Below are 20203 nucleotides of genomic sequence, written 5' to 3' on the forward strand. Positions count from 1 at the left end.
AGGTGTCAGGCCCCCGCAGTGCGGCCGCCCCCTGGTGCCCGCCCGGTCCAGGGCAGGAGCTGAGGGTGTCCGTGGCTGGGCGCGCCCCCGGCACTTCCTCCCTCCCACCTTTGGGGTCCCCTGGGGCTGAGACGGTGGGAGTCTGGCTCTACGCGCTCCTCGAGTTCACAAACCAGGAAGGCCAGCTGTCAGGGTGTGCGGGATGGGGGTTCGGGGAGGGTCGGGGGGCGTCTGCGGAGTCGTGCAGCCTTGGCCACCCCTCCCGCTTCCTCGAGCAGCCCCTCACCGTGAGCAGACCCCGCCCCGCCGCCCGAGCCCCTGGCAACCAGCGGCCCACTCCGGCTCTCCGGGCGACGCTTCCACAGTCCGACCACGGCGGGCACGTGGCACAGCAGCACCTCACTCTGCCCTGCGGCTGTGTGGTGCGGACCGCATGCGGCTTGTCCAGTCGCCTGCCCAGGACACTCGGATGCCTCCCCGCTTCGGCTGTTGTGAATGGCTCTGCTGGGCTGTTGGTTTGTGTCCCTGCCCCCACTTCTTGTGGGCACACACTAAGGAGCGGACTCACGTGCTGACCTACGGCTAACTTTCCGAGGACCCGCCAGCCTGTCCCCACGGCTACAGCACCCTTTCCCATGTCCCCCGGGAACGCGGAGAGTCCTGACTGTCCACGTCCGTGCCAGCGCTTGTCCTTCTCTGCTGTGTTGGTGACAGCCAGTCCAGCGGGCGACGAGTGGGACCTCCCAGTGGATGGACCACGCTTGCCCGACATGCGAGTGCGCCGTCTGCTGTGCCCGCGCCCCACGCTCACTCCCCGGTCCGGCCGCTGACTTGTCGCTGCCGCGTGGCGAGTTCTCCACAGTCTGTCCACCAGACCCCGACACGCGACACAGGTACCTCACTCGCCGTGGGGGTTTCACTTTGACAGTGTCCTTGGAGGCCACGAGTTTTTTAATCTGCTCGAGTCCAGTTTACCAGCTTTTTTCTGTCGCTTGTGCTTTCGGTGTCCCGGGGCACAGCCTGGTCCTCAGGGCCTGCAAGGCCCACCCTGGCCGGCAGCTGCACGCTCGGGAGCCAGGACCGGCCCTCCGGCGCCCCGTCGGCCGGCCTCCGGCCTCCGTCCAGCCTCCTCGTGAAGCTGCCCAAGGGCGTCCCGCGGTCTCTCTGGGGCCACTCCCCTCGGCTGGGAAGTGGTCTGAGGGGAGGGTCACCAAGTGTGGGCGTGCGCCTGGGATCTGCAGGCCGGCCTGGCACAGGCGTCTCTCCACTGCGGCCAGACGGGAGCTGCCAGCGGGATGCAGACCTGTTCGTTCTCCGAAGCCCTGAGTGCAGTGGGATCGTTGGGATTTTTTCTCACAGCCCTGCACGTGGAGGACCCGGAGACCCTGCTGGCCTTGGAACGAGCAGAGGTCATTGCCAGATACCAACGGCTGAGGCCTGGGAGGTCACAGCCCGGGAGCAGATACGGCGCAGGCAGAATCACGACCCAGCGGGGTCGTCACCAGGAAGAGCAGGCGTGTCCCAGGCAGGGACTAGCCAAGGACCAGCAGCACAGGCTGTCAGGCTGCTCCCCTCGGGCAGGCGGGACCATGCCTCCTGCCGTGCCCACTGTCACAAGTTCCTGAGCCACCTCAGGGTGGAGGGAGGGAGGCGCTCTGGGATGCCCGTGACACGGCACCCCGCTGGGTTTCGGGGACCTTGGGAAGACGCTGATCTGTCATTGTACAGAGCCACCGGCCATCTGGGGTCTCTGCACTGTCATCTGGACACCCTCCGTCTCAGGTCAGCGATGGATCCCATTTGCAGAAACGCCCCTGCGGAGGCGGGACCCGTCTCCAGCTTGGCCTCATCCCTGGTGCCCACCAAGGGCCCAGTCTGTGCAGGCTTGCACTGAGTGACCCAGCACACAAGGCAGGGGACATGGGCAGGGCTGGGGCCGGGGCCAGGCATCTGGCCACTCAGCACTGTGGTCCACACTTCAGTCTGATTAGAGGTGCAGGTGCCCACATGGCTGAGGACAGACGGGGCAAGAAGGGCAAACGAGGCAAAGACACAGTGCGCTCGGCTCTGAGGGCCTGTGTCTCAAACAGCCCCCGAGCAGAAGGGCCAGCAGGCACCTCTGTCCCTCGCTCCATGTGAAGTGAGCCACAGCTGTTTTGTCGGTGGGGTTCGTCAAAAAAACCCAACAACCCGCTGTCCCTGTCTGCAGGCAGCCGGCCCTGTCCCCGCGCTGCCCGCTTATGCCACGTACGACACGGTGAGTGTCCCCCACCCAGGTGTGGCGTCCCGTGGAGCCCTTGCCTCTTAAAAGTGAGTGTTGGTGACCGAGCAGGCCACCAACCACGACTCCGTGGGTGCAGCACACAGGCCAGCGGGGGCCCAGGTGGCTGCTCCCTGCTCCTGCTCTCTCTAGAATGTCCCCACCAGGAACACAGCTGAGACGACTGAGCTGCCTGCAAACCTGCCCTCCCAGCGCAGTGTCCAGACCTGAGGGGACCCAGAACCACACCTGCAGTGCACGGTGCTGCCGTGGTACGGGCGCCCGAGCTGGCACAGTGGCCCTCTGGCCCGCCTCGCACCTCAGGTGGCCCCATGCCACCCTCGCCTCTGCGCTCCTGGCCGGGCAAGTGCGGGCCACACGGGCATCTGTCGAAGGGCTTGGTAAAGGCTGGGATGTGGTGTCAAGAAGGGCGTCCTTCCAGGGTGTCGGCCCTTTGCGGGGGGGTACGGCCGGGGCTCGAGCCAGGTTGTGACCCCTGCTGACATTCCCAAGCGAGGAGGGTGCCTCCTGCGCGCTGGCCCAGCTGATGACCAATGAGGGCACGCCATGCATGGTGGGTGGCCACGGCCGGCCTTAGGACAGCCCGGGGGCCTCCCTGCAGCCCCACGGGCCCCGCCCATCAGTGAAGGGCACTGCCCCGACACTGCCCTTGGCCCCATCCCTGGGCAGACACCTCACGTCCCGCCAACCTTTGTGCCTCACGCTGGCCACCGCCCAGCTGCCCTCTCTCGGCCCACGGGCAGAAGCAGCCCAGACGGTAGCAAGTCCCCTCCTACGTGCCCTCAGCCTGATTCCTGAGCCCAGGAGACAGCCTGCACCCCTACCACCCTGTGGCCGGCATCTTCTGCCCGCCCTCCCCAGTGCTGGGACCCCGTGCCCCCCGGTGTGACCAGGGCAGGGAGGGAGACTCCCGGGACTGGGATGCCCAACCCTCAGCACAGGGCTCCCCCACACTTGGCCCTCTGCCCCCCCAGTGCTCAGAAGCATGTCTGGCGGCCTCGGGCTCAGCGGGGGCACCTGCCGTCCGCGGCTCGGTCCGCTCCACCAGGAGCAGGCTCCGACTTGCTGGAGGCCCAGCAGAGCACATTCTAGGACAAGCGCCCCTGAAGCTGAGCAGCCCCTGGTAGGCAGAGGCACTGTGGCTGCCCCACAGGCATCTAGGCCACCGGCCCAGGGACATCGGAGGCCCTGCCCCCGACACAGGGAGGTTTCCAGCCTCTGCTCTCCCTGAGGACGAGGCACACATGCTCACCAGGACTGACACCATCAGGGGCTCCTTCACAGCTTCGTGACAGGTAAAGCTGCCCAGGAGACTGTCTGGTGGCCCAGGGAGGGCCCAGCTCAGCCCCCACCCCCAGACAAGCCAGGCCCCCGAGGGGAGCCTGAGGCTGAGGTTCAGGGCCAAGACCCATGCTGGGAAAGCAGGCCTCCCTCAAAGAGTCCCAGAGGCCCACGTTCCCGTCTGGGTCCCCAGGGGAATGCCAGCCAGCCAGGGTGCGGACGAGTATCTGGCTCCTCGGGGGGAGCACGCCCACCCAGAGTGAGGTGGGCTCTGCTGCTCCCAGGTCAGGCTGGCCTGGCCCTGAGAATCAAGTGGACTTGGCGAGAATACCTCTGTCCAAGAGCCATGTCCCCACCAGGATGTCCACCAGAAGGGGGCCTGCTTGGGCTGCCCTCCCAACCCTGTCCCCACAGACCGCATCCTGCTCACCCTGAAGCTTGGGGATGCCTGCATCCTGGACAAGCGTGTACTCGAGGCCATGGCGCACAGTCCTCAGAGTGCAGAGAGCAGCGACCCCTGTGCCAGAGCAGGGCAGCAGCCGGGGAGGGCGGCGCCGAGGCACGAGCTGGGCTGGCCGCCCTCCAAAGAGGCGGGAACGGGGGGCCCTGCGCTGGCCGGCCGCCCCTGCCAGGCGCTGCCCTTGGACCCCAGCAAGTCACAGTGCCCACACAAGGGGCCTTGGGGGGCTGGTGGAGCCCGGGCCTCCCCATGGGGTGACCCATCTGGCTGCGCCGGGCTAGGTGTCACGGCACATGACACTGGTGGCTGGCCGCCTGGAGATCGTTCAGGGTCAGTGAGAACAGCCACGCAGAGAGCCACAAAGATACCATGGGCTATCCCCAGCGTGGGCCACATGGCCTGAGGGAGATGCTCACTCAATCTGCTCACTGCCAGCAGCACCTGAAGAGCTCCCCACGATGCCCCTGGGCTGGAGCCGGTATCCCCAGCACCCAGATGCTCCCCAGAGGACGGGCTGGCCCTCCCTGGATCACTCGCCCAGTGTGAGGAGTCTGGGCCCTTGCCTGGCCAGGCTGTCACGAAAGCTAAGTGGTAGGAAGGTCTCTACAGGGCCCATAACTACACACCTAGCCCTAGGAGCCCGGGCTGTTCTGTGTCTGGCCTAACTGCTCCCAACCCAGGACAGCTCTGAGGACTGGCTACAGCCACAGCGAAGGGCATCCCACTCAAAGCTCTCAGTGCAGCTGGACACTGGGGGCAGGGGACCCCCAGACCCCGGCTTTGAGCCACTACACTGGGTCCCTTTCCCATCAACACCTGCCTGGGCCACCCCGGGAGCCCAGCGACAGGTCCCACCTAGCCTGACAAAGACGGGACCACAGGGCCCAAGACACCCATCCTGCTCCTGCTCCTAGGCCTGGCACATCCCACCGCCCCTGAATCTCTGCGTCCACAGGGAAGCTGGAGGCTTAGGGGTCTCCAAAGGGCAGGGTGATCACAAAAGGGATGGCCCCAAGACCCCGGCCAGTCAGCAGTATGCCCTGCCTCTTCAGACTGGCCTGACAGATGACGGTCCTCTCAGGCAGCATGAGCCAAAGAAACCTGACATGGACATGGGCCCTGAACCGCCCACAGCCAGAAGGAAGGCCAGGGCTCCTGTCCCTGGCCAGTCCTAAATTCTAGTCCAAAGCTGTACATGTCCTCCCGGGGGAGTATGTGGCCACCTGAGGCCTGGGCATGCCCCACAAAGCAATGTGACAGGGTGACGGGGACAGGCCAGCCCCACCCTCGTTGCAGAGGGGAGCAGGGCTGGCTAGACGCTGGGCCCTGAGCAGCCACCTGGTGTGGAGGGGGTAGGGACCAAGGCCAAGCGAACAGCACTGGAGCCCGGCTGAGAACTAGCCAGCTGCTGCCTTGGACCAGGCCCAAAGACACTGGCGGGCACAGACCCAATGGGCCAGGGCCTGCCCTCTGCCGGTCACCAGCCACTGCCTTTCAGGATCCCTAAAGCCCAGGAAATGGGACCCCACCTGCAGTCAAGAAGCTCCAAGGTGGGAGACACCAGCCCCACCCCTCTGGTTTCAGTGTTCCCTAAGAAGACCCCCCACAAGGGACGAGAGGTGCTCTTGGTCCCAACTCTCCCCCTTGCTGATCAAAGGTCAGTAAAGCGTTTCATATTAAAACGCGAGCCCCCACACGTCCCAGCAGTGCCCTAGAGCCCTGCAGGAAGCACCAGAGGGGCTGCCGCCCCCCGAGCTGAAGTTGCCACCATGCCTTGACTCAAGGCCATGCACACGGCAGCTGCCCAGCCTCAGCCAGACGCCAGGGTGAAGACCATCAAATAATTTACTGCAACTGAACCTGTGCCCGACGGGCCAGGATGGGGCTGGGAGGTGGAATAGCCGGGTTGCGGTGCCGGTGGCATCAGTCCGCGACAGTCTGTGCACAGCGTCCTGGGAGGTCTGCGGTCACTCTGTCCACTGACCCTGGGCTGGCCGGGCTCCGGCGGCATTTCCTTCCTTCCCCCTCCTTGCTCCGTCTGCACCTCCTCCCAGCATCCGGCCCCTCCAGGCCCGGGCCTGTGCGGCTGGCGGAGGAGCAGGAGGGCCCTCGGGGGGCAAGGCGGCGTCAGGAGAGCAGGCACCTGCAGCTCAGGCAGCCGGGGCCGCCCTCATCCGGCGGGCTCAGCTTGCGCACCTTGTGCTGCCGAATCTCGCGCACCAGCGTGTAGAAGGCGTCCTCCACGCCCTGGGGATGAGGGGCTGCTCAGCACGGCGGGCCAGCAGACCCCTGCCGCGGGCCCCGGCACACCCTGCCCCGCCCCGCCCGCACCCACAGACAGAGCCTGGCCTGGCTCCCCAGGGCCCCCGCAGACACCTGCTCTTCAGCAGATGGCGCAGGGCAGGGGGCCCGGGTCTGTGCCCTGCTCCTATCTGAGCTCCTGCCCTCGTCCCCAACAGCCCACTGAAGGGTCAAGACCAAAGGCCCATGGGGCGCTCGGGGGTGGGGGGGGAGGGCCGGGGGCCCCAGGGTCACCGCTCCGGCCTGGCTCAGGGCAGCTCTCTCCAGGGACCTCCACCTCCCCCTAGAGCTGTTTCAGCCCAGACCCCGGCCCTGGCCGCCCTCGCTGCCCTGGCGTCCCGGGAGACTTACAGCGCGAGGGGCCGCTGGGTCCCGGGGGTCCCGGAGCTGGAGCCAGAGCCAGAGCGGCTGCCCTGTGTCGAGGGAGAGGGCGGTGAGCGTGGCTCCTGGCGGGGCGGGCGGGGCCCTGGCTAGCTGTGCATGGGAGTGGGGGCGGCTCACCTGGCGCGTCTTGGCCGAGGTCTCGACGTAGGGGATGCCGTAGCTGCGGGCCAGGTCTTGCGCCTGCCGAGACTCCACGGTGCGTGCAGCCAAGTCACACTTGTTTCCTACCAGCACCATGGGCACGTCGTCCGAGTCCTTCACCCGCTTGATCTGCTCCCTGCAAGGAGGAAGGTGTGAGCGGGCCGGCCGGCTGGCTGCATCCGACGCACACACCAGGAGGACGGGGAGGCCCCCGAGGACGGGGGGCAGCTCGCCTGTACTGGTGGATGTCCTCGAAGGACTTGGTGTTGTTGATGGCGAACACGCAGAGGAAGCCCTCCCCGGTGCGCATGTACTGGTCCCGCATGGCGCTGTACTCCTCCTGGCCGGCCGTGTCCAGAATGTCCAGCAGACACGTCTCCCCGTCAATGACCACTTGCTTCCGGTAGGAGTCCTGTGGGAGGCCACACCTTAGGGACCCAGCCCTCCTGATATGGGGCATTTGCACTCCCAGCCCCTCCTTGATCTCCTGTGGCCGCTAGGTCCCCTGGTGCACGGACCTCCTCCGACAGAGCAGGCAGAAGGTGAGCCCGCGTCAGGACATGGGGCTGGGGCGGGTGGGCGGCACCACTCACCTCGATGGTGGGGTCGTATTCGTCCACGAAGTGGTTCTGGATGAGCTGGATGGTCAGGGCACTCTTCCCCACGCCTCCAGCGCCCACCACCACGAGCTTATACTCCGTCATCGCTCCTCGAGGGACCGCAGCGCGAGGCACTGTGGTGGTCTCCTGTCCCACCTGCAGAGGAAGCTGCATCAGCCACGCCCGGCCCCTGATGAGCTCTCTGGGCCCCAACATCCAGGTAACAGGTAGCAGCCAGGACAAAGGCCCGCCGCTCACCAGTGGCACCTTCAGTCCATGGGAGAGGGGTCCTGCCTCCGCTACATTAATGACTGTGTGAGAGGCAGGGAGCTGGCGTCCCGGAGGCAGTGCTGACAGCTGAGAGCGTCTCCCAACCACGCACCCAAATTAGAAGTTGCTGGTAGGCAGAAAGCCTGAACTGGCGGTGCCGTGGGCTGAGGTCACCAGTCCCCCTCCCTCCAAGACAGGTCCTGCCACGGTGGAGCGTGCAGCAGCGTGCCCAGGCAGGCCAGTGCCAACCGACAATCGGTGCCGGGTCCCACTGGGCATGTTGGTGCATTCGACAAGTATCTACCGACCGAGCACCAACTACATGCCAGAAGCTGTTCCAGGCACAGGGCAACAGGCAGACAGAGAAAGACCCCCCTTCCCTGGTGGGCTCAGCTTACGTCCCTATGAGGAAGCCAACATAAGTTAAAATAAGGGGAACCCATGGGGGCCTGCTGCCCTGACAAGTTTGGAGAAAACAAGGCAGGTGAGGAGCAGGGTGCCAGGCGAAGGTTCGGGGTAAGCACAGGGGTTCCCGACAAGCACAGGCTGAGGGACGAGAAAAGACCCAAAGGAGTGTGGGAACCGGGGGACAGGTAGGAAAGAGGCTTGAGGCCAAGGCCCCCAACTGGGGTGTCTTCAGTTTCTGAAGCTTAATGAGGGGGTGCCCTTGTGAGGACAGTGGACTTCCTAAACCCCAGACTTTCCCTGCCCTGTATGATGGCCGCCGGGTGCCTGGGCTCTTGGAAGATGGGGGGGGTCCTTGGGACCCCGCCTAGCTCACAGCCACAGGCGGGCCACGGCGCAGGGGAACCCTACACACCGCCTGACGGCACTTGTGGGGCCCCAAGGAGGCCAGGGACACAATGCCCGAGGAGCTGGCCCGGCGAGGCAGAGTGGACCCGCCGCTGGCACACCCAGCGCCGCCACCCCCCGCCCGCAGCCCCTAGCCCCCCAGCCGCAGCACCGCGCCCGCGGCTCACTTGCGCCCCCGCGCGCCCGCGCGCCCTGCGAAGACAGCGGCTCCCCGCCTCGGGTCGCTCGGCCCCGCCGCACCAACTCCAACACCCCCGGCCCGCCGCGGCCGCCCCCCGCCGCACTCACCGCTCGCTCACTGGAGCTATTGCCCCCGGGGCCGGGGCGGGCGGGGGCGGGGGCCGGGGCGCGCGGCTCGCTGAGAGCAAGGGACCCGTCCGCGGCGGGTGCGGCTCCGGCTGCGGGCGGCGGGCACGAGCGCAGGCGGCGGACACTCGTAGGGGGCCCGCGCACGCCCCGCCCAGAGCCCGTCCGTCAGCCCGGCGCGGCCTGCCATTGGTCGTGCGCCCTGGGTCCCGCCCCAGCACCTCCCCGCTCCGCTTCGGTTGGCCGAGTGGCCCGCCTGTCAGAGACCGCGGCAGGGCGGGGCTTCCGGGAGCGGAAGGCGCGGAGGGCAGTGCCGGGCTGGGTGGCCCTCGTGGGCCGCGCGGCCTGGTGGTGTCTCGGCCCGTGCGGGAAAAGAGCGAGTGCCCCGGGGTCGAGGGCTCTGGAGCGACGGCTTCTCTGGGGAGGGCCTGGACTCTCCCGAGAACAGGCCGGACTCCCAAGGAGATAGAGACCGTGCGGGGAAGCGCGGCGGCGGCGGCCGGGTGTGAACTGGGGCGCGGTCGCCAGGGTCCGGCTCCAGCCCCTTGAGCTGCTCCGGGAGCCTGGCATCGGGCTCCTGGGCACCTTGACGGCGCGCACAGCCGCGTCCGCTTCCCTAGAGGCCTTCCCTGCGCCGCGTTGCGTAGCCCACCGAGGGGACCCGAGAGCGGAAGAGACAGCCCTCAGGGAGGGCGGAGCCCGCAGGGCGAGCACTAAGGTCGCCCCCTGAGCTTGGGGCTGGAGAAGGCGGCGGGGCCTCCGGAGAGAGGGTAGGGCCCCGGAAGCAGGCCCAGCCCGCTCCAGGAGGCTAGGGGCCCCCAGTGGCTGGGGGCCCGACTGTCCTGCACCCTCTTCCCCGCAGGTGGCTCCGGGACGGCCGCCCCCGCCCTCCTAGCTGGGGTGGGGACGTTGGGCGTGGTACGGCCGTGCGCCCAGTATTAAGCAAAGCTAGAGCGCCTGGGCTAGGCGGGGACCTCTGAGCCCGCGCAACGGCGTCCGTCTCAATCCCGGAGTCCCGTCTCAATCCCGCAGCCCTGTCCGGCCCTCCGAGGACAGCCCCTCTCCCCGCCTCCCCCAACTCGGGCGGGCCCTGTGGACTGCCGACCCCCCCAGCTCCCTCAAACCCAGCCCTGCAGAAGCTCACCGTGTGGCCTAATTAACAAACGGTGCCTAAAGAATGCGACCCAAGAGTTGCCATAGGGGTGTGAACTGAAGTTTCCGCCCACCCAAAGCACAAACGTGCACGTACTGGCTCCTTTCAAGACTATCAAAGACATATTTCTAACATTTTTTTAAAAATTTAAAAGTAAATTTAAATTTATTTACAAGAAAGAATGGTGCATTACGCATAGCGTTCGACCTGCCTCTGATCAGCTGGACCCAGTCGCATCCCACTCCCACGCCGGCTCGGGTGCTCTTCCTCGAGCACAGGCCTTGGCCCTGGGGGTCTCCTCTGCCCCACGACGGCCTCGACCCCACGCGTCCTGGCAGTGTCGGGCTGGCTGTCCTGTGCACTGTGCTACAACTGGAACAGAGCCCGATCGCGCCTGAAGCGCGTAGACGCGAAGTAAAGGCGGACGAATGCATGCGGGGGGCGGTGTCCCTTGCAGGAGTGGACTCTGGCCTCATCCAGGTCTTCACTTCCCTTGCCCTCAAGGAGTCCTCTCCCATGGCAATTCCTTTTGTCGTGGCATCGGCCACACCTGCAGGCAGAGGTAAATCCCGTCCTCAGGACGACCTTTACAGAGGCGACTCTCATCTGGAAAAGGCGGACGCGTGTTCCCACCACAGGTGGCTTTTGCAAGGTGCTGACACCTGGCGGTCTGCGCCCCACACCCCAGCCTGACGGTGTGTCACCTCCACCCGACCTCCCCTCCCGGCTCGAGGGGAGCCCACGCGCGTGCGGGGCTATACCCCCGCCGGCCTGCCATAGCAACCGTTGCCAAGGGGTGTGGCTCGGCCTGGCAGAGCCAGGGTGATTCCCGATGCTCATGAATATTTGATTATTCAAATGAGGCCCTGCCCCCGTTGCTATGGCTCCCAGGCCCTGCAACCCCGCGGCCGGAAGAACAACCCGGAATCCGAGAGAGCGCCGGGAGGCGGAGGGCGCCCAGGGCCGAGCCCCCGGGGCCGGGGCACCCGGGCGGAGCCCTCAGGTGAGAGCCGAGTGCGCCTTCGGGTTCCAGCCCTCGGGCTTCGCTATCTCTCTGGTGCCAGAGGGGAAACTGAGGCCGAGGGGCGGGCGCGAGGATAGAGTATCAAAACCAGTGGGGGACTCAAGGCTGTCCTGGGATGTCAAATCTGGTCCCCTGGAGACCTTGCCTACAATCCCTGGCCAGGCTCTGAGGGCTCCCAGTCACTGAGACAGGAGGGGCCCCCTGCCCTGCCCCTGGGGAGAGATGGAGGCAGGCAGCAGACTCTGCCAGGGGGTTCCGTGGTGGGGACATGAGGGTGAGTAGACTCTGCCCTCAGAGCCCCTGCCTGTGTGGTGAAGGGCACCCAGAGAGCTCGTGAGCCAGGCCAGGGGCCGGCACTGTCCTGGGCTGTAGAGACAGATAGGCACCTAGGTTTCCAGCTCCGGGGGCCTACAGAGAGGCAGGGCGGGGTGGGAACCGGGCCTGGAACAACATGGCCAGGGGCGGGGCAGTGCATGAATGTGGGAAGTGTCTAGATAGGAGCCACAGCCTCCAAAGAGGCCCTGCTCCTCAGACCCCAAGACCTTCGGGCTGGACTGGACAGACACGCTGGGCCCAGTCGTGGGCAAGACCTCGAGCCAGCCGCTCTCAGGCACAGAAGGGACAGGGCAGTGGGCTTGGCCCTTAGTGCTGCCGGTGCTGCAGCCCGGCCCACCCACGCCCTCCTCACGGCCTGATGGATGCCCTTAGTCCCACTGTGTCCCCTGGGAGGCGGCAGGCCCCACCCTTACTCACCCAGCTGGCCGTCTTCCTCATCAGCCAGGCCAAGTGCCCCATTGAGGTGATAGAAAGGACCCAGGCTGCCAGGCCCTGCCACCTCCGCACGTGCTCGCTTCTGGGCACAGTGGCCTGGGCCAGGACCTGACCAGCCCGACTCTCTCTTGCAGGTGCCACCTGGGGCCACATGCGACCCCCTTGTCCGGATGTTTGACCCACAGTGGGAAAAGGCAGCTGCCTCCAGGTGAGGGGCTCAGTGGACACAGGGGTCAGGTGCCCGAGACCCTGGTGCTGGCCCCCCAGGCTCAGAGACCACCAGAGAGAGAATGCACAGCTCAGCCTGAGGTCGTGGCTCGCTCCTGGTCGTGGCAGGCAGCTAAGCAAATGCAACGCGGGGCCAGCACGCCCAGGCTCACAGTCTAGTGGGACCTCAGATGGGGAGGCCTGGAGCTGGCACCCCTCATGGGGACCCTGAAGAATGGGCAGAAGCACAGAGATGGTGACCTGCCCGGGCAGGAGGTGTGAGCCAAGGCTCGGGGCGGGGACCATGAGACCCTTGGTCAGGCCAAGTGAGAGCAGCAGAGCCATGTCCAGGCTGGGGGTGGGCTCCAGGGGCTTGCCGTGTGTGGATACATGTTGAGGGCTGCACTGGGGTCTACACCAGGCTGCGGATCAGAGAAAGAGCGAAGCCTCTTTCTCTGCGCCCTCCTCAGGCCTGTCCTCGGCCCTCTGCTCCTCCCTGGCAGGGTAGACGTGAATGGACCAGACCTGGGACAGGGCCTGTGGGCCTCGGCCGAGCACAGCCAGTGTCCAGGTCCGGGAGCTGAGCTGGCAGGGCCTGCACAATCCCTGCCCGCAGGCCAAGGACCTGGGCAGCCATGGGGACGGCCACGGCGAGCGGCTGGTGCAGGAGTACCTGTCACCTGCCCGACTGGTGAGTGCCAGGGGGCTGGGGCCTGCGTGGGGTGACAGTCTGGAACCGAGGTCCAGCCTGCCCTCTGTCCCCGGCTCTCCTGGCCTGTCTGTCTGATGGATGCCCTTAGTCCCACCGTGTCCCAGGCACTCAGGCCCCGGGAAGGGCTGAGCCAACAGGAATTCCGCAAGTGTTCGCTGCGCACCCACTGCGTGCGGGCCGCTGACGTTCTGGTGCCACCAAGGGCACACGCGGGAGGTGCCACACGCGGGGAACAAGTGGTACCACGCGCTGCCAGGGCCACGCCCACCACCTCTGGGCAACCGGTGTCGGCTTTCTCCCAGATCCGGGGCGGGGCTCACTGTTACCCCCATGCCCCACCCTGGGGCCCAGCAGGTTCTGCAGGGCCCTCTGACTGCAGGTGCCCCCGGTGACTGCTGCGAGCAGCCCTGCACGTGCCAGCACCCCGCACGCCCTTCCTGCCCACGCTTCTCTTTGCCATTGGCCATGGTGGGGGGAGCAGATGCTGCCACCGCCGAAGCCCTCCCTCGCTGCCCCACACTTTCACGGAGCGAGAGGCACACGGGGAGGGGCTCCTTGGAGACACCTGAGTGACGTGCCCACACACGCAGCTGGCTGCCGGACGTCCCCGCCCCCCTTCCTGACAGACTCAGAGAAGGGTTCGTGCCGTCTGGTCACTGCAGGCGGACAAGAAACTCCCACCTGCCCGCCCGCTCCCGCTGGCCCTCAGCGTATGTGACACTGTGACACTCAGCCTACCTTCTCAGTCCCACCATCCAGCGTGGAACTGTCAGTGTGAACTGTCACACCAGAATCTGTCCGCTCCTGGCTCATCGACAGCCCCTGTCTGGCCCCAGGAAATAGAGACAGGCTCAGAGCTGTGAGCAACTTCTAGGCCGGCCAGCTCCAGGGACTTCCAGCCCTTGTCGCACATGAGGTCTGGGTCCAGAGACGGTAGGCTGATGCGGGAGAGGGGCCAGTGTCCGCGGAGCTGGCGGTATCGTCCTGCCCCAGGCCCTCCTGGAAACAGCCGGACTCTGGGAGGAGACTGGGAAGCTGGTGGACAGAGCAGCTGGCCAGGAACACATTGCTGGGGACGGGGCTCCTGTCCTTCTCAACCCCTCCCTGGATATCAGGTGGGACTGGGTCAGGAGCAGCGTCCAGCAGGGCGGTGACCCCCATGACACCCTGGCTGGGCCTGGAGGTGGACCTGGCCTTATCACCTGCCCAGCACCACACACTAGGAGCCTCGCCCAGCAGGCCAGGCTGGGACGGACCAAGGACGGTCACCTGCAGGTGTCTTGCCGCCCCCTGGAGTGTCTGTCAGTTCCTCTGCGCTGCGTGTTCACTCGCAGGGGGACCAGAGGGGATTGTTTGGCTGGAGTAGGTGGGGGCACCAGGGCAGGTGTGGCCATTGCGCCCTCCTCAGGCCTGTCCTCGGGGAATTTTGTTGACCTACGGTGCTCTGCCGCAGTCCTCGCTGGCTCTGTCCCCGACACCTGGGCCCCCAGGTCGCCGAATCCGTCACGTACAGCCATGGGGGGCTGACCGCAGCCGCCCGCACTTGACCCCGACAGGTATCTCTGCTCAGGCCCAGGGGTTTGCAGCCGGCTCTGCTCCAGCCGCACGTGGGCTTCAGCTGGGACCCTGGCTGACCGAGCCACGTGGAGCTACCCTTGCGGTCCACTGTGGGGCACGGGCAGCAGGCCAGCACGGGTGCCCCCAAGGGCTCATCTGAGGAAGGGCTTATCCAGGAGACCCAGGCAGGCAAACGGCCGGTGTGGCCCCCACAGCACTGCTTCACGGGGGACGGAGTGACTCGCCAGCCTCCCCCATGTGAGAAGGGGGCCCGGGGGCTGCCTGGCGGTCACTGTGGTCATGGCCAGCTGCCACCCGCCGGCCGAGTGTTTGCCAGGCCCTGTGCCAGGGACGTGCTTTGATGAGAGCCCAGTCTGCCCCAGGTGTGGGTCCCAGGAGGTCCCCCTGGGACCCCTGTCCTTCCCCACCCAGAGAGCACCCTCCTATATGCACGTGGCCCCCAACACCATTGTCACAGGTGGTCAACGTCGGTCCAGGCCGCGGCCAGTGGTCCAGAGCCCCCATGCTTTTTAGCACGGTTGAGTCCAGTCAAAGCCAGGTGCCCAGAGCCACACCTGAGGTGGTTTCTGCGCGTACTTCTCTCATGCAGTCTCAGTCGCTGGAACCTGGGGTCTTGGGCTTCCTGGAGACTCCGACTGTCCCCTCCCAAGACCCCCTGCCGAGGTCGAGTCCAACTGGGTCTCAGTGTTCCCTTCTGCTGCCCAGGTTCAGCCCGCACGCCCTCCCATCCGCTCTCTCTCATGGCACCTTATCAAATGCCATTCGCCAGAGCCAGCTCACTCCACCCCCACGTCTCCCCATGTCGCAAGTTCGTTGTGTGCATTGTTTTCTACCACTGTTATACCAAAAACGGCACTGTCGCGTGACACGGTCTCCACCTTTCCAGCTCCAGTAACGCTCACGTCGCCCCCAACCCAGCCCCAAATCCGGTGTCACACTGTGGAGCTGTGTTTGTAGTGGGCTATTGGAGCCACATCTGGGCCCCCCCAGTTTGCATGACAGCTGTCGCTGCGGTGACACACCGTAGCCAGAGCCCGACCAGCAGTGCCCTCGTCCACGGCCCGGGGACGGCCAGGGCCCGCGGTGCTCCGCAGAGCTGGCCCCGGCTGCATCGGGTCCTGCGCGGGTCTCTTCCGCAGACGGGCACCCCCAGGCCAGGCGCTTCTCCGCCAGCGGCCCCGCCAGCCACGCACGAGTGGTTGCTCATTTCACGTCCACTTCTACTCACCACGCAAAACCGCCCATAGCCAAGGTCAACCTGGACAAGGCAGGGAAGTGTCTGCCACCGGCTCCAGGACCGAGGCCAAAGGCAGGGGTGTCACCGGGGGGGCACGACCGCTGTCCAGTCCCCAGGGCTGACTCCCCGTGGGTTTCTGCAGCAGGCCCTGGCCCAGGTGGACGACCTTCGGCTGGTGAGCGTGCTGGACGTGTGCGTGGACACCCGTGAGCACAGCCTGGGGAATTTCGGTGAGAGCCCGCCTTGTCCGCACCCACCCCCACCAGGGCCAGACCACTCACTAAGGGTCTGCTCACTGGGTTTCTGCCTGCCGGGCTCCGGTCTTTGGGCCACTGCACCCCTCTTTCCAGGGATCAGGGTTTGTCACAGGGCCAGGCTCTGTTCTGTGTAGGAGTGAGTGGCTCAGATCCCTTTCCCGGGGACTTTGGGTTAAGCAGGGACACTGGCTGAAGCGTTTCTGTGCTCTGGGGGGCTCCAGTGCCACGAGCTGATGGAGGTGGTGGTATGGGGTTACTGGTATGGGGGCCAGGGTAGGTGGCTGGGGATGGGACCCAGGCTTCAGCAGCCAACTCCGGGGGCCTGGTGGCCTCCAGTGTGGCCGAGTTGGCTCAGGTGCACCTTCTCTGCCCTGCCCTGCCCTGCGCGCTTCACCTGGACCTGGTCACAGACGGAAGCAATGTCGCTGGGCCTCGGGGCAGCCCCGGGCAGTGGGGGCTGAGGGCACCAGTGCCTCTGGAGGTGCTGAGAGGTGGCCTCTGACCTGTCCCCCCCTGTGGCTCACAGGGGTGCACCTGCCCAGCCTCAGCCAACTGAAGCTGAACGGCAGCCGCCTGGGCTCCGTGAGGTGAGTGCCCTTCCTGGCCTGCTCGGGGTGGGGTCCTGCAGAGCTGAGGGGAGGTCTCAGGGAGTGCGAGGTCTCTGGGGCAGGTCCCCGTTGAGAGACTCCTGGGCGTCCTGCCAGCTGGCCAGCCATGGCCCTCACGCAGCCCTTCCCGCCTGACTGCATGCAGCTGCCATCACCTGCCCCAGCCAGCTGGCAGCACCCACTAAGGGTGACACTGGGTCTGTGGTCAGGGTCAGGCCAGTCACACCAGGTGGTGTGGCTGACAAGGTCCCCAAGGACCCACCGTGCTGTGCCCAGAGGCGCCTGCTGACCTTCAGGGTTTGGGGCGTCCCCTACTGGGAGGGCCAGGAGCTGGGGCTCTTGCTGGTGCCATCGGTGGCAGGGGGAGGAGCAGATGGGCGTGGCCTCTGTTGGACAGACCTCGGCCCATAGGAAACACATCCGCGCTCCCCGCACCACCTTCGAAGGCAGAACCCAGGACTCGAGACCGGGCAGTGGCTTCTGGCTCGCTCACGGGGCTGAAGGAACGTCAGGCTTTATTGTTGGCATTTGAGCGGAATGGATTTCGTGACAGCCCCTGGCCCTGTGCAGCCGGCCTGCCGATGAGAGGCAGGACGCTAGACCTGCAGGCAGCTCTCCAGGGCCCAAATGGGCTCCAAGTGCCGTATCCAGTGATTGTCATGTGAGGCGATAGAGGAATTTATTGAGCAACCTCACTTTAAATGTGTTCCTGATCTCTCTTACGTATACTGATGTTTATCAAATTCGCATCAAAAAGAATTTCATAAAATGCTCAAAGGTCTGGACACAGAAGACTCTGGGTGCTCAGAGGGCAGAGAAGCCGGCTGGGCCCATGGCCCCGTGTGACGTGTGTCCTGCGGGGAACAGTCCGGAAGGGGGCCTTCAGGAACGTGCCCTGAGTCCGTGCTTAAGCAACGCTCGGATGGTGGCATCGATACCTAACAAAGACAAAAAGTCGGAGTGACTCCTTCATGTTAAGGCTTACAGAGTGGCTCAAAGGCCAATACGAGTGTATGAAAAGCGTATAAAATAAAGGATGAAAACTATAAAAAGAAGTGGACGGCATTGGAAAGTTAAGAAATATGATGTGCCACTTGTAACGGAAGAAAATATTCAATTCCAAGAAAACAAACAAAAATTCTATGAAAAAATGATTAGATCGTAAACGTTACTAAAAGGTGTTCTGTTCCCTGAAGACAGTGGCGAGCTCCGAGTTCTTTCTGTCCCTGAACCCTGACACTCGGCCACACGGCGCTGGCACATGACGTGGACGGAAACTTGTCAAAAGAGACCACCTGACAAAGTGCGGCTGTCCAGTGACCCGGCATCGTCACCAAGCTGGGAGGAGGGACGTCATGGGGGCCGGGGCGTAACTTAACGTCAGGGCCACCAATGCGTCAGGAGCTGAGAGAGCACGCAGGCCCTGGACAGACGTGTCACGTGCGAGGACAGGTGTCCCGTCCAGGTGGGGGAGGCCCAGGCGGGCCTGCCGTGCTGACCCCTGATATGGCACGGACTGTGCGGAGGAAACCACACCCACAGTCTCTGAAGCTCCACGGTGACTCGGGAATCATCCAAGCAATGGAAAGGGCAGTTCTCAGCACAACCTAAGGCGTGCATTTCCCCGGGGACCCAGCGTGTCAGGCCCCGCGTGCCTCGCCCTGCGCTCCGGCTCAGGCGGGCCGGCCCTCCCCGTTGGCTCCGGGTCCCTCGCATGCAGGGGTCCCTCGCGCAGCCTGCGTGCGTGGCAGACTGCCCGGCTCTCCCCGCCCCCTCCCGTCAACGCCGCGTACACCTGAACCCTTCGTCCTGGTTCGCTCCGACCCGCGATTGCGGCCGGTGCTCTGCTGTCATTCAGGGGGTTTTTCCTCACTCCCAAGATCCTGGAGACATTCTGCTCTTTCTCCTGCTGGCTTTCTGGTCTCACTGTTCACTTTCCGGTCCTTCATGCCGCTTACCTGCGAGGTCACCTTCAATTATGGGGGGCGCGGGGGACTGGTTTCTTTTCTGCCACCTAGTGCGCCCGTCTTCCCAGCACCTCCGCCCGGCGAGCCCGCGAGTCCCCGTGGTCGCGAGCACGTCCCAGCTGCCCTGTCCCTCACCCGCACGACGCTCTTCGTGGCTCCGTGTCGGCGTGGGAATGTCCACGGCCTTGTCTCTTCCCACGTGGACCGAGCCGTTCCCGCACTTACTCTCACGTGTGGACCTAACAATGGTTTGCTGGGTGTCACGCTCACTGGTCTTCCTGGAATTGGGGTTTTTCAGGTGGGCTCATTTGTCGTCCGCGTCCGGAATGCGGTGTCTCTCTCCGCTCACGTGCTCTTACGTTGTCACGGTCTCGGTTCCGTCTGTACGGCGTGTCGTCAGCTAGCACGGCTGCCGCTGCGAGTGACAGAAACCTGTGCTCGCCCGGCCTGAGCAACGACAAATGTTCGTTTCTTCGGCGTGCACCGGGCCCGCCCCCCACAGTGAGCCCCGGGAGAGCCCCAGATGGCAGAGCGGACCCGAGCCCCCGCACCCCGGGGAGCAGACGAGGGGCCCAGCCGGGCTCCCCCCTCCGGGGTCCCCCAGCATGTAACCCCTCATCTTCATGCGTGTCCCCTCACACTGCATGGTGGCACCCTTAGCCTGGCGTGCGCGTTTGTTCCCTGGGGCGGCTAACAAAGCGGCAACGGGAACCGGACGGCCGGTTCTGGAGGCCAGAGGTCAGCGTCGAGGTGTGGGCAGATCCGCTTCCCTCCGGGGCAGTGAAGGAGAAGCCATGTCCTCCGCCGTCCTCCTCGGCTGGTTCCCGGCTTGGAGACATATTGCCGCGGTCTCTGCCTTCCTGTTCACGTGGCGTGTCCCCGTGTGAGTATCTGTGTCCAAAGTCCCTCCTTATGAGGACACAGTCACATTGGATCGGGGCCCACCTGCTCCACGTGGTCTCACGCTGACTGACTACATCTGCAAAGACCCTGTCTCCAAATTGGCCACATTCTGAGGTGCCTGGGGTGTGGGGGTGAGGACCACAACCTCGGAGTTGGGGGGAGCTCGATCCAGCCTTCCTCCTGTTTCCTCGGCCAGAACTGTGTCTGGTCTACACTCCCCTGCACCAGCCACCAGCGAGGGGATGCAGTTATGATTGGAGGGGGCTAACCAGGACCCCCCGCCCACCTGCCGCCGCTCGGAACAGGCAGGACAGCAGCCTGCTCTGAAGCCAGGCTTCCGAAAACCAGAACCAAATCAATTCCCACGTGATCAGAGCGTTTGTACGAGCAGAGTGAGCTCCTGTTTCTCTTGTGTTTCCTGGCTGGTTTTTGCAAATGCAGAGAAACGCTATGTTGATTGAGGATAGATATTTTAAGTCAATCAAACGCTTGGTTTTTATAAACGGGTCCGTTATATCTGGCAGTACCGTATCTTGGTTTTGTCTTTAGTGGTATTGCCAAACTCTCTTATCAATTTAAGTGACTCCTTAATGCAGGTGGGGTCTCGATCACATCACCAGCAAGTTATGGGTGCTGGCTCTCACTTCCAATCCTCGCATGTCTTTTTCTTATCTTACGGCACTGGCCAGGGCCTGTTGACCAGTGCGTGAAAAAGTCGCGGTGAGAATAGCCAGCATTCCTGGTTTGTTCCCGACCCCAGTGGCCGCGTGTCCAAAGCCCCCGGCACCTGTCGACGTATCACAAAACGACATTTCTCCTTTAGTCTACTGAGGCCCTGGACGCCATGGACAGGGCTCACGATGGTCACTCAGCCTTACATTCCTGCAGCGCTACTACTTGATCATGCTGGAATATTTTTAAATCACTGCTACATCAAAACGGCGTTTACT

The 20203-nt window shown here is 64.8% G+C and overlaps 2 protein-coding genes and 1 long non-coding RNA gene across 13 annotated transcripts in view; 1 reads left to right on the forward strand and 2 right to left on the reverse strand.

Annotated features, from left to right (window-relative positions):
- Positions 1 to 5849: 5849 nt before the first annotated feature.
- On the reverse strand, positions 5850 to 8956 carry HRAS (HRas proto-oncogene, GTPase). Of its 3 annotated transcripts, none has more exons than XM_011380775.2 (6): positions 8819 to 8956; positions 7442 to 7603; positions 7082 to 7260; positions 6825 to 6984; positions 6675 to 6736; positions 5850 to 6269 (listed from the first exon to the last, which is right to left on the reverse strand). In XM_011380775.2, the coding sequence occupies exons 2-6, from the start codon at positions 7550 to 7552 to the stop codon at positions 6206 to 6208; spliced, it is 576 nt and encodes a 191-aa protein (XP_011379077.1). In that variant the 5' UTR covers positions 7553 to 7603; positions 8819 to 8956; the 3' UTR covers positions 5850 to 6205. The 3 variants fall into 3 exon arrangements, with proteins under 3 accessions (XP_011379077.1, XP_011379079.1, XP_011379078.1); XM_011380777.2 differs by having other exon boundaries at positions 8698 to 8956; XM_011380776.2 differs by lacking the exon at positions 6675 to 6736 and having other exon boundaries at positions 8819 to 8955.
- A 760-nt stretch (positions 8957 to 9716) lies between these two features.
- Positions 9717 to 20203, forward strand: part of LRRC56 (leucine rich repeat containing 56) — an 18777-nt gene continuing 8290 nt past the window's right edge. For 5 of the 9 annotated variants that reach the window (XM_023523744.1, XM_023523745.1, XM_011380781.2 and 2 more), the window contains exons 1-5: positions 9717 to 10992; positions 11919 to 11992; positions 12495 to 12682; positions 15661 to 15748; positions 16302 to 16362. In XM_023523744.1, coding sequence (XP_023379512.1) covers positions 12506 to 12682; positions 15661 to 15748; positions 16302 to 16362 — 326 coding nt within the window. In that variant the 5' untranslated portion in view covers positions 9717 to 10992; positions 11919 to 11992; positions 12495 to 12505. Of the gene's footprint in view, positions 10993 to 11918; positions 12438 to 12467; positions 12683 to 15660; positions 15749 to 16301; positions 16363 to 20203 lie in introns of all 9 variants that reach the window. The other 4 variants (XM_023523746.1, XM_023523748.1, XM_023523747.1 and 1 more) reach the window with 4 other exon arrangements.
- Positions 17080 to 20086, reverse strand: LOC111731889. The gene is made up of 3 exons (XR_002777363.1): positions 18486 to 20086; positions 18257 to 18341; positions 17080 to 17321 (listed from the first exon to the last, which is right to left on the reverse strand). It is a non-coding gene; the product is annotated as an uncharacterized LOC111731889 (long non-coding RNA).

This window comes from Pteropus vampyrus, unplaced genomic scaffold (genome assembly GCF_000151845.1).
Source record: "Pteropus vampyrus isolate Shadow unplaced genomic scaffold, Pvam_2.0 Scaffold405, whole genome shotgun sequence".
Taxonomy (NCBI): domain Eukaryota; kingdom Metazoa; phylum Chordata; class Mammalia; order Chiroptera; family Pteropodidae; genus Pteropus; species Pteropus vampyrus.